We start from the raw sequence: 14,629 nt of genomic DNA, 5'->3' as shown, positions 1-14,629 counted from the left end.
ATATAGACGGAGAGCAGAAGCATTTTGATGGTGAATGGCATGAGACCGCCGGGCTTCTTCTAGAGCTGTACAAACTACTGGGCGAGTTAGTAAATCCGCCTGATAATTTCCTTCGCTTAAGGGTCCTGGTAGGCAGGAATGAGCTCTAATATGTCCAATATAGAAAGCCTTTTCTCGTTTGTGAATGCAAGTTTGTAGCTGAGTTAACAAAGAGAAAATGGCTGTTCTTCCTTGTGGGAGAGAGGCGGTCTCAATATGAGGAAATAATTTAACTATATATTGAGAGTCAGTGTACAAGTTAAAGGGAACCTCTTGCAATTGTTCAAAAGCATAAATGACTGCCAAAAGCTCTGTTCTCTGAGCTGACGTCTCTAGAGTTTGTTGAACATGGGTTATTGAGTCAATGATTGTTACTGCCCTACCATTAGAGGAACCATCTGTGAATACTAAGGAGGCAGGAGGTGATAATGGTTCTTTTGAACATTTGATAGGAAATATAAACGGATGTAGGGAGAGAAATTGCAATATAGGTGATCTTGGCAAATGATGTAAAATTTGTCCTGGGAAGTTACCTATAGCTATTTGCCACTCTTCTTCAAATTGTAATAGTGTGTCTAATTGTTCTCTTTTATAAGGTATTATTATCTCAGTAACTTCTCTTCCAAAGAGTTCGACACTGCGACGTCTACCTTTAATAATGAGAGTGGCCACTAGGGAGGAATAGGGTGGTACAATCTTCCTAGGAGTGACAGGTAAATGTATCCATTCTAATGGTCCTTCCTGCCACAAGCATCCTGTAGGAGTATATTTAGTGGCTAGAATAATTAAGGCCCAAGATTTGGAATAATCTAGATACTGTAGTTGCTGTTTATTGATGGCCTGTTCTATTTTTGCTATAGCCTTTTCTCCTTCAACAGTTAATTGTCGGGGAGACTTAGGGTTAGAATCTCCCTTTAAAATGTCAAATAGAGGTTTTAAGTCAAGAGTGGTTATTTTTAGATATGGCCTGACCCAGTTGATATCACCTAATAGTTTCTGATAATCATTCAATGTGTTTAAATGATCTTTTCTTAATTGTAGAGGCTGATGGGTGATAGTAGAGGTATGTAATATTCTGCCTAAGTATGAAAAAGAAGGTTCAGTCTGAATCTTTTCTGGGGCTATTTTTAGACCATGTTCTTCTAAAGCAAGGATGGTCTGAGTAAGAATTTCCTGTAAAGTAGCCCGATCTTTATGAGCTAGTAAAATATCATCCATATAATGAATAAGATATAGATCTGAAAATTTCTTTCTAATAACTTGCAATACCTGATCTACAAACTTTTGACATAATGTAGGACTATTTTTCATCCCTTGTGGGAGAACCTTCCATTGGTATCTCTGATAAGGCTGTTTAAAGTTTTCTGATGGTATGCTGAATGCGAATCTTTGACAATCAGCTGGGTGAAGAGGTATAGTGAAAAAACAATCCTGTAAGTCAATAACAACAACACAATACTCCTGTGGAATTGCCACAGGGGAGGGCAATCCAGGTTGTAAGGAGCCCATATCTTCCATGGTGGCATTTATGGCTCTTAGATCTTGCAAAAGTCTCCACTTGCCTGATTTCTTTCTTATTACAAATATGGGTGTGTTCCAGGGACTATTTGATGGCTCTATATGTCCCTCTGCTAATTGCTGATCAATTAATTGTCGGGCTGCTGATATTTTCTCAGATGTTAAGGGCCATTGCTCAACCCATACTGGTTGTGACGATTTCCAGACTATGGGATCAGCAGTCCTAAGGGCAATGGCCCCAATTACAGATCCTGTCGAGGAGTGTGAGGTATTACTTTCCTTTCCTAATCCCTTTCCTGGATTAAATCTCATGTCTAGCATCTGTGATGTTACTCTATCACTGGGGCTATATAACACAACTCCCATTTGAGACAAGATATCTCTTCCCCATAATGTAAAGGGGATAGTCGTAATTACATAGGGACAGAATGTTCCTGAATGTTGATCTTCATCAGTCCAAGTTAGAATCTGAGAACTCTTTTTTACATTAGATGCCTTGCCTAGTCCTACTAGGGAAGTGGAGGTGGTGTGCGTGGGCCATGAAGAGGGCCAATCCTTCCCTGCTATGCAGGAAACATCTGCTCCTGTATCCAATAGACCTTCAATTGGTTTTCCCTGAATTTGTAAAATTTTTGTAGGTCTAGTAGCATGGATTTCTTGTATCCAAAATGCTGCATCACTAGATCCAAAGCCTCCGGCCCCTCTAGCTTCCTGGGTAACAGCTGTCCCTATTTTATGTATTGGTAACAGGAGTAATTGGGCAATTCTCTGGTTGGGCTGAATCTGTATAGTTGTGGTGGGTGGGGAAAGTAAAATCTGTATTTCTCCTGTGTAGTCTGCATCAACAACTCCTGGGATGACTAAGATCCCCTGTAACGAGGTGGAGCTCCGTCCTAATATTAAACCTATGGTTCCCTCAGGCAGCGGCCCAGACACTCCTGTAGGAATGGCTGCTACTGGCGAGTCTGGGGTTAGTACTGCATGGGTGGTTGAGTGGAGGTCCAATCCTGCACTGCCTGGGGTTGCCCTGAAGAGGTCACTGACTGATTGAAATTTGCAAAGGGGTTGAGGGTTGATGCCCCTATTATTGCAGGGGCCTGGGGCTGGCCCCTTCTCAAGTTTCCCGATTGAGGTGATGGGATATAACCTCCTTGGGAGCTATTTGTAGAGTTTAAAGGCCGACCATTTTTATGGTATTTTGATCTACATTCCTTTGCCCAATGGAATCCTTTCTGACATCGGGGACAAACGGTTTTTGGAGGATTAATATTATTCCCTAATGTATTTCCAGGCTGTCGAGGAGCTTGCCATCTGGCCTGAGTATTATTATTTTTATTTGGGCATTCTCTGCTAAAGTGCCCAGATAAGCCACAAGAGTAGCAGTTCATATTTCTTTTATTACCTGTATTATTGCTGGCTTGTCCTATACCCTGTACATATTGAGGGTATGTCTCTCCTTTGAGAGCTGCAGCTATAGCTACACCCTGTATAAATGCTGGACTTACATCAGCACACTGTTTTATAAAATCATTTATAGTTCCTGTTCTGCGAATCGGCCTTAATAAAGCCTGACAGGTATTATTAGCATTTTCAAAAGCCAGTTGTTTGATTAGGATATCGGCTGCCTCTTTGTTATTGATTACTCTCTTGACTGCCTGTATGAGGCGAGAAAGGAAATCCTGATATGGTTCCTCGACCTTCTGTTTAACCTCTGTAAGGGTGGTTGTTTCTCCTGCTGTATAAGGTAGGGATTTCCAGGCACTTACTGCACAACTGGTTACTTTGGTAAGTGCCTCTGTGGGCATATTCATTTGCTCCTCAGCCGTGTTAAAATCACCTTCTCCTAATATCATGTCTAGGGTTATTCCTTTTCTGGTTTTTTCGCTAGTGGCTACAGCTTTCTTAGCAAGATCTTCATATTCAGTTTTCCATAATAAGTAATCGCCTCCTGAGAGACAGGCTTTACAAACCTGTGACCAATCATAAGGATTCATCCATTTACTGGCTAGGGTTTCTACCAAGGTTTGTGTGTAAGGAGCTAGAGGTCCATATTCAGAGCAGGCCAATTTTAATTCTTTAAGTACTTTGTAAGGTATAGGCTCCAAGGTGGGGTTTCTATTCCCACCAGACTCATTCTCATATGTAACTGGGAAGCAGAGTGAGAATTCAAAATCTCCATTAGCTTCAGCTTCTCTTATGGCCCTTTGAAATTTAGACATGGAGCTCATAGGAGCCACAGGACCTGGTTTAGGCTTCCTTTCTAATTTGGGGAGCCTGTTTTGAATGGGAGGGCCATTCTCCTCTCTACTGACTGGAAAGGACCAATGGTCATGTTTATGATATTTATTCTCCTCCCGATCACTAGGCATAGCTAAATTGCTTTTAGATTGAGCTGGAGACAATGATGATGTATCCTCTCTGGGTGGAGCCGAGGGACTATTTAAATTTTGAGAAAGTTCAACCGTTTTTGCCTCTGGTGCTAAGGTTTCACAAATTGAATTCCAGAGAGAAAAGGTAACTGCCGGGACCTTCTCAGATCCATGGTAGCTGTAATAGTTCTTTAATTGCTCTCCTACTTTAGTCCAAGTTTCTAAATTAACAGTTCCATCCTCAGGAAGCCATTCACATACGTCTTCTATAAAACTTTCTGTCTGACTGGGAGTAACCTTAACTCCTCTGCTAGCAAGCATATGCGTTAAAAGATTAATACAGAGTCTTTTTTCTTTAGACTCAGTATGACCCATCTTGTCAATCTAAGTTCTGTACTAACTACCCGCTTACCCTACTTATTCTCTATGGGGTCTGCAGCACCCTACAGTGCAGTCCTATCCGTCCCAAGTACGGGGGGACTTACCTAAGGGAACCCTGTTCGGGCGCCAGATGCCGGAATCCAACCCCAGCAGGTCCAGGGGTCCCCAAAGGCGTGGATGGAGTCAGCGAAGAAGGAAGGACACGGAGACAGTGTTCAGTTGATCAGCAGCCTAGCCAGGATCTCTAGCCAAGTTCTGGTCTGGATCTCCAGTGAAGTTCTGCTGTTTATTGTCTTGTTACATCCGTATTTATACCAGTTGATTTTAATCCTGTCAATTTCTATTACAAAGGTTAGGGTGTTTCTTATCTCCATTCCAGGGAGTAAAGATTATGTAGCTTAAGCATGATTGTTTGTAGTGATTAACTACCCGCCTGGCACTTAGTTAAGGAGTTTCATCCCCTCCCTGACTTCAGGGAAAAATTCCTACCTGGGGAAACAACCTTTCTAGGAGAGGCATCCCCTCCCTGACTTCAGGGAAAAATTCCTACCTGGGGAAACAACCTTTCTCGGAGAGGTGACCTTGGTTAAAACACACAGCGCTAAGGGGAGCAAACATATTAAGAACAGTATGCTATATACGCCAGGTCCCTTGAAACATATGCTGTGCAGATGTTTCTTTCCTGCAGCGACTGTGTCAAGCAGCAAGGATGGACCGGCTTCCGGCAGGTGCTCACAGTTGCGTTGAAGCTGGGGAGTCAAACATTAGTAAAGTGCTGGTGGTCCTTCCAGCAGAGGTGGCCGTGGGTGTGGCAGCCATGATTATGTGCTGCACAGACCTCCACCTGCAGAGGCCTTCGCTGAACAAGGACCAAACAGGACATCTATACCATCCTGTCTGTACCTCTTCCATTGTGTTCATCACTTTTTATATAGAAATCTGTTTGCATGACTATTTTCCTCCCTGGATTTCAATCTCCTGGAAGACAGTTTCTGTATTGCTTACTGTGGCAATAAATATTTTTTTATAAGTAAAAGTTTTCTCCAATAATAGCACCACTGATCATGTCTTCATTTTCCAGCCCTTTTCATTTCCTTCACATTGTGCCACAATTTCAAAGGTGTTGCCTTCAGGTGTACTCTCTCCACTATGTTCTTGAGGGTAAATCTCCTGTTCCCTCCTTTTGTGCCTTTTCATGGGTCATGTATTGATCTACATACTCAAAGGGTCACCCAAGGATACTGACTGAAATGAGTATTTTAATCGCATGCAGCAGTCAATTACTAACTAATGAACTTTTATTCCTTTGTTGGTTACCAGGATGAAGTGACTTCACCTGCTGCTGAAGGGTTTCATCTGCTTACTGCCTCCCAGCATGTCTACTAAAAGTAGCCAGTCATCAGGAGAGTCATCACCTCTCCTTCCCACCACTTTCCAACAACCCACACAGATCTTCTCTTCAGAGGAAGAGTATACCAAGGGAGAGGAGAAGAGTTCAAAGGAAGACTCTCCATTTCTTGAAGAAAATGAGTATCTGGAAGAGAATGAGTATCTGGAGAAGAATGAGCATCTGGAGAAGGAAAAGCATCCACAGGAAGATGACTATCTGGAGAAGGAAAAGCATCAGAAAGGAAAGAAGGATCTGAATGAACAGGAGTCTCTGAAGGGGAAAAAGCATCTACAGAAGGAAAAAAATTATTGGCATGAAGAAGGCTATCAAGAAAAGGGTGAGTATCTGGAGGAGGGTCTCCCAAAGTGCTCAGGGAAAAAAAGAAGAAATTTGAAATCTAGCCAAAGTTCAAATTATCAACCTACCCATGGAATGAACAGGTAGGAAGACTCATTACTAAGTTCTATTCACAGCTTCACTAGCCATGCCCCAAAGCACCATGTCAACAGAGCAGGCAGGGAGACTTGATGAATGTAAAGCACCTGTTCATAAAAAAAAAAAAAAACATGATTTTTACCTTATTTTTTCCTTATTGCTCAAGTAATACATGTTCATTGTGGATGTTTGAGAAATTATATATAAGCAAAAAATAGCAAAGATCTCTACCATCCAGAGATGATCATTTCTTTCACACTTTGGTTATATCCTCCCCAGACTTTATATAGTGTTTGTAACCTGCCTTTTAAGGTACATTTTTAATATACTTATAATTATAAATAAATATTGCATACTTATATGAATATCATTTCATTTATTATCTAAAAATTGTTGTAATTGCCTCATTGCATTGTATTATATAATACAACTGTATAATATAAACCATACTTTTTAAAAAATATTTTATTGATCTTTAGAGAGAGAAGAAGGAAGAGGGAGAGAAAGAGAAACATTAATATGAGTGAAACATCAATCTGTTTCCCCGCATGTGCCCTGACTGGGGATTGAACCCACAACCTGGGTATGTGCCCTGGCCGGAATTGAACCTGTGATCCTTCGGGACAACGCTCCAACCAAATGAGCCACACCAATCAGGGCAAACCATAATATTTTTAATTTATCCCCTATTATTGATTATTCATTGCTTCTGACTTTTTGCTACTTTTTTAAACAGCACTTTGATAGCCTAATTTTATCAATGACCTCTAATTATTTCCTAGAATGCATTCCCACAACCTGTTGCTAAGTCAACAGACACTAGTGTGCTTCCTAGGGTGCCTATTGGGCCCTGGGAAGGTATCATCTTACCCTGCTGGTGAGTATTTAACTTTGGAGTTATTTCTCTCATACTAGGGCCGACATTTCTCCAATGCTGTTTCTGCAATTGGCAACTTTTGCTTAAGTTGGGTTTTGTTATTTGGCAGTGGTCTCCTCATGCTTTTGTTAGGAGTGGTTGATGTGCATTCACCCATAGCCCACATGGTGTCTTCCCTTGATATCATGACTGCATGGCCATATCCAACTAGGTACGGGAAGTTTAAAAATCCAGGTCATGTGCAGCATCTTAATGTTGACCTAAAAGTAGAACTAACTATTTTTCTGGATCCAGTTCTGTTACCAACTACAAGCATCTCAAGCAGCTTGAATTTTAAATCTCCATCTGATTATATACAACCTATATCCTAAAGACCGGGTGTTCTCAGCAGCCAACAGGCATTTCACCTTTATGTCCCTCTTGATCCAATCAGATGTATTAACCTTGGTTCCTACTACCCTCATGGATGCTTAGTTGGGACATGGAAGAGATAATTTCTCTATTGTTGGGAAGCCCTTTTTTCTGTGTGCCTCTACCATTAAGCTCCTTCTCAGAATCCTAATATCCCTGCTATTCAAGTACCAAGTAAGTATAGTTCTAATACTGAAAAATAGCATTCAAGCCCTTTCTTTTGCACAGTATGAGTCAAGCATTCTTTATAAGTCTCCTCCGTGCACTGGAGCTTTGTAAATAAATACTCACTGGAGTAGAACAAATACAATGCTGTAACGCACCACACTGTGTGTGAAGCCTGGGGCGATGGGCACACGATGCAGTGTGCAGATGATGTTTTACTGAGTTGTACACTTGAAACCTGTGTGGTTTTGCAAACCAATGTCACCCCAATAAATTCAACTTAAAGAAAGAAAGAAAAATGAAAATAAATGCCTTGCTTAAAAAAAAAAAAATGAGAGAGGCACCTAAAACAATGTAGGGGAATGCTAAAATGCCTTTAAAGGCACATGGCAGAATGTCTTGATCTATGAAAACTCTGTACAAGAGGTTTACAAGAAGATTCTTAACTTTTCAAAAGGATTTACATCAAAATTTATGTGGAATAGTGTCCTCTTTAAGACATAACTTAGTTTATCCTTTGTTTTAAGCCTCAGTGCATAACAAGAGTGCCTTCCTGATCCATATAGCAGATGTTCAGTAAATGCAAATTGAATCAAGTTCAATTTCATTCATTTCATAAAGTCAAGCATATGTATACACACACACGTTTATTTTTAAAACAACTTTGTGAATTAATTAGAGCCTATAAAATGAGCCCTAGAGATGACAAATGGGCTTCCATCTCTCATGCTGATGGATTAGTTACTTGAGGTTTAACATGGTGGAGCACTATGTTAAGAAGGATTCTGAGTCTCCATTTAGATTCAGCAGGAAAGAGTGCCATGATCAACTAGCCAAAGGAGCAGGTGCGAGGGGAGGAGGACAAGTGTCATTTATTTGTCATTTGGTGACAGATATTAATAAGCCTGTCACAAAGAGCTGTTTTCTTCCTCTCTCGGGAGCTTTACTATCCAGGTTCTAATGCCAACTCTCTTCCACTTGTTCATTGCACAGGTTGGGCAAGTCACTTAACCTCTCTGTGTTTTGGTTTTCTTAACTATAATTAGGAAAAACAATTGACCTACCTTACGGGATGTTTGTGAGAATGAAAGGAGTTAAATTATGTAAAACATTATGAGCTATGCCAAGCACATAGCATTTGAAGCCTCTTTAATTGTAAGCCATTTATTATTTTATTATTATTACTAGAGGCCCGGTGCACAAAAATTTGTGCACTCAGGGGGGAGAGGGGGTCCCTCAGCCTGGCCTGTGCCCTCTCACAGTCTGGGACCCCTCAGGAGATAACGACCTGCTGGCTTAGGCCTGCTCCCGGGTGGCAGAGGGCAGGCCCAATCCCTAGGTGCAGCCCCTGGTCAGGCTCAGAGCAGGGCCGATTGGGGAGTTGGGGCGCCGCCCCCTGTCATGCACAGAGCAGGGCGGATCTGGAGGTTGCGATGCCACCCCTAGTCACACTCAGGGTACGGCCAATTGGGGGGTTGGGGCACCGCCCCCTGTCACACTCAAGGCAGGGTCGATAGGGAAGTTGCGGCGCCACCCCCTGTCACACACAGAGCAGGGTTGATCAGGGGATTGGGGAGCTCCCCCATGTCACGCACAGAGTAGGGCCAATAGGGGAGTTGGGGCACTGCCCCCTGTCACACACAGAGCAGGGCGGATCAGGGGGGTGGGGCGCTGCCCCCTGTCATGCACAGAGCAGGGCCCATCAGGGGGGTTGGGGCTCCGTACCCTGTCACACACAAAGCAGGGTTGATCAGGGGGTTGGGGAGCTCCCCCTGTCACGCACAGAGCAGGGCCGATCAGGGGGTTGAGGCGCCGCCCTCTATCACCCACAGAGCAGGGCCGATCAGGGGGTTGGGGTGCCGCCACTCTCACACTCAGGGCAGGGCCGATGGGGAGGTTATGGCTCTACCCCGTCACACACAGAGCAGGGCCCGTGGGGGGGGGGGGGGTTGGGGCACCGCCCTCTATCACCCACAGAGCAGGGCCGAACAGGGGGTTGGGGCGCTGCCCCCTGTCACTCTGATCCTGGTGCCGGGAGGCATATTACCCTTTTACTATATAGAATAGAGGCTTGGTGCACGGGTGGGGGCCGGCTGGTTTGCCCTGAAGGGTGTCCTGGATCAGGGTGGGAGTCCCCACTGGGGTGCCTGGCCAGTCTGGCTGAGGGGCTGAGGGCCGTTTTCAGGCTGATGGGTGACTAAAGCTCCCAACTGCTCCTTTTTTTCTTTTTCTTTTTTTATTCTGGCCCAGCTTTAGCTCTGAGGCCTCGGCTGCTGAAAACAGGTTTCTGGCCTTTGTTTACCGTCTGTATTTGATACAATGTTGCGGTCCGGCTGGCTGAAGCCCGGCTGAGTAAAGCAGGTTTCTGGGGTTTTTTTAGCTTCTATATTTGCAACATAGTTGCTTAGAGTTGCAGCTGAGAGGCCGGCAAGTCAGGCGGGGAACATTGGAGTCCTCCGTCACTGAAGCAAGCAAGCCTCCCTGTTCACATCAGCTGCCCGGCTACCGGCCGCCATCTTGGCTGGCAGTTAATTTGCTTATCTCCCTGATTAGCCAATGGGAAGGGTAGCGGTCGTACGCTAATTACCATCTTTCTCTTTTATTAGATAGGATTATTATTACTATATTTTATACTCTCCTACCATTGACTTGTGAAGGGTCATTTACACTCCTCCCCTGGCCACATTTGCCCACTTTGTGAAATGGATATAACAAACAGACAAGAAAAAATGAAATGAACGAGTGTGTGGGAGGAATCTGTGCCCGCCACCCAACTACCTATAGGCAGGTAAATTTCAGAGATTCCAACTGCACTGGACAAATCAGGGTAGTGTCAGACTAACTACTGCCCCCACCTCTTCTTTACAGGGATGGTTTTCCCCATGGTTTATGGGAAAAGACAAAATTAGATGAGCAACTTGAATATAAATGTAGCATCAATTACCACTGAGTAATCAATAACCATATATGACTGATCTCCCCAGAATGTTGCAAATAGTTTTTGTAAAATGTTGCTCCCCATTTGGCTCAGTGGATAGAGCGTCGGCCTGCGGACTCAAGGGTCCCAGGTTCGATTCCGGTCAAGGGCATGTACCTTGGTTGCGGGCACATCCCCAGTAGCAGGTGTGCAGAAGGCAGCTGATCAATGTTCCTAACTCTCTATCCCTCTCCCTTCCTCTCTGTAAAAAATCAATAATATATATATTTTTTTTTTAAATGTGCATAAACACTGTGGGGTCAGAGTCAGAAGAGGAAGCACATGATAGGGCCTTTGACCCTGGCATGTATGTCATTACATTCCCTGAGGTTCAGTTTCTCTACGTGTAAACGTACCTTTCTCTACAGTGTGAAGAAAGAACACTGCTACTTAAATGAAAGGACATATCTGAGGGTGCAGTGAAAGCTCTCCCACACCATACAATTTGTTGTGGAGGAAGATGCTGAGCCCCACGACCAGTTACCCCCAGCCTCCACTCTGCTCCTGTACAAACACCATCTTCTCTGTGTTTTCTTGCCCTAAAGAAGGTCGGGAGCACAATCCAACACAGTGCATTTCACAACCTCTGTCTCCTTTCATTCTCCCAGCCATTCGTTACCCCTCACTTCACAAACAAGGAACCTGGAGTTAGCGAAAGGTAGTGGAACATCCCAAGGTCATGGGGAATAATTAGAAGAGCCAGGACAGGCTCCCAAGCCTTCTCTTCTTTCTCTTCAGATCACCTCCTTTTCTTCTCTCCTTTCCTTTCTCCTTTCATCCTTTGTTTATGCTTTTTAGTAAATTGTGCGCATACTTTAATTTTAGAACAGACAGTGACATAAAGAGAAATAAAATCTATTTTTTTATTTTAATGGAAAATTTGAAAAGTGGAAAAACATCACCCAACCTACCAACATCAAAATACAAATAAAACTGATTTACATTTTAGTGATTTCTATTCTGTCCCTCTCACCCTTAGTTTTTGCATATCGAGTGGTTGTGGTTCTTGGTTTTGTTTTGTTTTTTATTTTTCCTATTTTAAACATACTATATATACAGGTTTATATTTTACTTTTGTAACTTAGCATTGTGACTTCAATATTTGCCTCTGTTGCTTAACTTTTGGAGACATCATTTTAATCACCAAGTAATATTCCTCAACAATGTCCTGTCGCATGGATAAACTGTGAGTAAGTATAAGCATTGAACATGTAAGTTTCAAGTTCAAATTTTCTGATTATCATTTCTTTACTGTTTCCACTGTACCATGCTGTGTTACTAGAATTGGTGCCATATTTTATCCCAATTGTACATGAAATTCTTGATGTTATAGCATTCAAGGCAAACAGGTGGTTAAATGAAAAATAGGTTCTTCAAAGTCAAAAAATAATGTTTACAATATTTATATTCTCTGAACCTCAGTCACCTTTTCTGCACAGTTATCCTCCATCCCCTGACAGAGGGAGCCCCTGTGATAACCCAAAAGATTAACACAGCAAACCTGAATTTCCAAAACCGTGGTTTCATGAAAATTACTTTATTGAGTTTTCTTTGATCATATAAAATTTCAACCCCAGAATTTCTAAAGGAAACCATTTAGAGAGACAGTAAAGACAAAATAGGAAAAGTAAAAATAAAATAAAACATAAATTGGGGTCCCTCTGTCCCAACCCCGGCGTCACACACTTAGCAACACATTTTTAAACAGAAAGAAAGATGGTTTCTTTTTTTCCAATATTGTCTTTCTCTTCTTTTTCCCAATAGAACTCCAGGTGATTTATCCATCGCACACCCCGCCTAATCTTAATGAAAGGTAATAGTTTTCTTTTGGGGTAAATCAGGTGGAAATCCATGCTCGGGGATGCTTCCGGAGCCATTAGCTTTCCAAAGATGAGGAGGGAGGGAGGAGAAGCGGGATGCAGGGAGCAGGTCCCCTGAGGAAGGAGGGGTTCAATCAGGGTGAGCGCTCTTGGAAATCACACACAAAGGACCTCCCAGTGCTGCTCCCCTCTGTCACTCAGTCACTCACAGAGCCCTGGCAGCCAGAACCACAGAGATGGAAGGGCAGGGGGCTGAGTCTGAGCTGGAGAGAGAGAGCAAAGGCCCATGGGCAGTGCCCATGGTGAGTAGATGAATGAATGCCCAAAAGGAAGTTGCAATCTTCCTTGCCCGGGCATACTTCCGAAGTCTAAATGGTCATTCAATGAGTAGTCATTAAACTGCCACATGACTTGGCACACACTAGACCAGAGGTGGGCAAACTTTTTGACTCGAGGGCCACAATGGGTTCTTAAACTGGACCGGAGGGCCGGAACAAAAGCATGGATGGAGTGTTTGTGTGAACTAATATAAATTCAAAGTAAACATCATTACATAAAAGGGTACGGTCTTTTTTTTTCAATAGTTTTATTCATTTCAAACGGGCCAGATCCAGCCCGCGGGCCGTAGTTTGCCCACGGCTGCACTAGACAGTCAATAACATACCTATGGGATCAATGATTAAAATGCCTTAAATGTGCTCAGCCCTGTGGAAACCTGTGGGAGGGCAGGGGAGGGAGGTACATAAGACTTCTGATTCACAGTCTTGGTCCTTGAGTCTGGGCCTCTACAATCCCTTCCCAAAGCATGATTATTTATCTCCACTGGAAAATGGGTTGACACTAGATACAAAGAAAGCACAGGCCAGTTGGTTATGGTGAGAGGCAGGAATAAAATCCCAGCGCTGCGGCATTGGGAAGCAACAGATTACAATTTGAGGGCCCAGGGCTCTACACAGGGGTACCCCTCGGCCTGACAAGGCTGGCCTCCCCTCCTGCTCTCACTGGCCCTTCCATTCCATGCTTCACAATTCCAGAGGCACAAACACATGGATCTGACAGGATCACCCCACCAGGGCAATGTGTAAGAGGGAGTGGCTTTTCAAAGGCCCCCCCATCGCCTAGGTTACTGACACTCACAGGCCAATAAGCAACGTGGCAGCGAAGGGCCCGACAGTGCAGTGACCATGGGGAAGGCTCTGCTTGAGAACGGGAACTCCAGAGCCTGGGTTTGAATCGCAGCTCCTCCACTCAGCCAGCTGTGGGCCGCAGGGCAACCACTTAATATCCCTATGCCTAGGTTTTCTTATCTGAAATATGGCGACAGTGGGTTTAGGCCTCATGGGCTGTGATGAGAATAGATGAGTGTGAACTCGTGGGGCCACTGAGAACAGTGGTCAGCGCGCAGGGCACGCCAGTGAGTGCTCAGGCCCTTTGTTGTTCTCTGTTCTGCGCCCACGAGCCCACGTGGGAACTTAGCATGCCCAGGCCCAGGATGAGGATCGTGGTTCCTGGCCAGCTTTATGCCGAGCACACCCACCGTCCTGTCCTTTCTCCATAGGTTAGCTGAGTGGGTTTTCTGTTCCCGGGGTCCTGCGGAACACGTGGCAATCAGAGAGGTCTGTCCGTGTGCTCTGCGGCTTGGGTCCCCAGAGTCCAGGTCTGAACCTTGGGTGCTCAGACAGGCCCTGGATTTTCCTCACACGAGGTTGCTGAGAGAATGAACCCCCCACAAACCCCTTTAGGCAAGAGGCATTACACTCATGTTGGTTAAGGTAGGGAGTGTGAAAAGAGAGCAGATTCAAGTCAAGTGTTTCCTGGGTCCCTTATAAATAGGAAGGCTCTCTCTCCCACTCCACAACCAACCCCTAACGGTCCCCAAGCACATGCCAGGCCCCTTCCCCTCTCTAAGACGGCCTGGAACCACCCATGTTCCCTGGGACCCAGGATCCAGTGGGTCCCCCTTTGTACTCTCCCCATTGCTGATGGGCCAGGGAGCAAGTGTTTGTCCCAGATTGGTGGGTGCTGAGGCCACAGCGAACCCTGGCAGGTGCCCCAGAAGGCCCTGCAATGTCCCAGACTGGGGCAGTCATGGCAGAGAGGGTGCTAAGCAAATGTACACAGAGATGGAGATGACCAGCGCAGTCCACCATTGCCTAAGTATAGTCCCTCTGTTGTTGGCGGCTGTGACTTCTCAAGGTCCTTTCAGGAGGGTTTGCATGATCTCCTTGCCTCTCAGTGCGCACCTGG

The 14,629-nt window shown here is 44.4% G+C and overlaps 1 protein-coding gene across 1 annotated transcript in view; it reads left to right on the top strand.

Moving 5' to 3' along the window:
• Positions 1-5,682: 5,682 nt before the first annotated feature.
• ERICH6B (glutamate rich 6B) overlaps positions 5,683-14,629 on the top strand; it is a 71,083-nt gene continuing 62,136 nt past the window's right edge. The window contains exons 1-2 of the mRNA XM_036300288.1: positions 5,683-6,034; positions 12,327-12,375. Of these exons, the coding sequence (XP_036156181.1) occupies positions 5,683-6,034; positions 12,327-12,375 (401 nt within the window). The remainder of the gene's footprint in view (positions 6,035-12,326; positions 12,376-14,629) is intronic.

The sequence above is a fragment of the Myotis myotis genome, unplaced genomic scaffold, assembly GCF_014108235.1.
Source record: "Myotis myotis isolate mMyoMyo1 unplaced genomic scaffold, mMyoMyo1.p scaffold_m19_p_3, whole genome shotgun sequence".
Lineage (NCBI taxonomy): Eukaryota > Metazoa > Chordata > Mammalia > Chiroptera > Vespertilionidae > Myotis > Myotis myotis.
The sequence above is the reverse complement of the archived record's forward strand: the minus strand, read 5'-3'. Positions and strand labels throughout refer to the sequence as shown.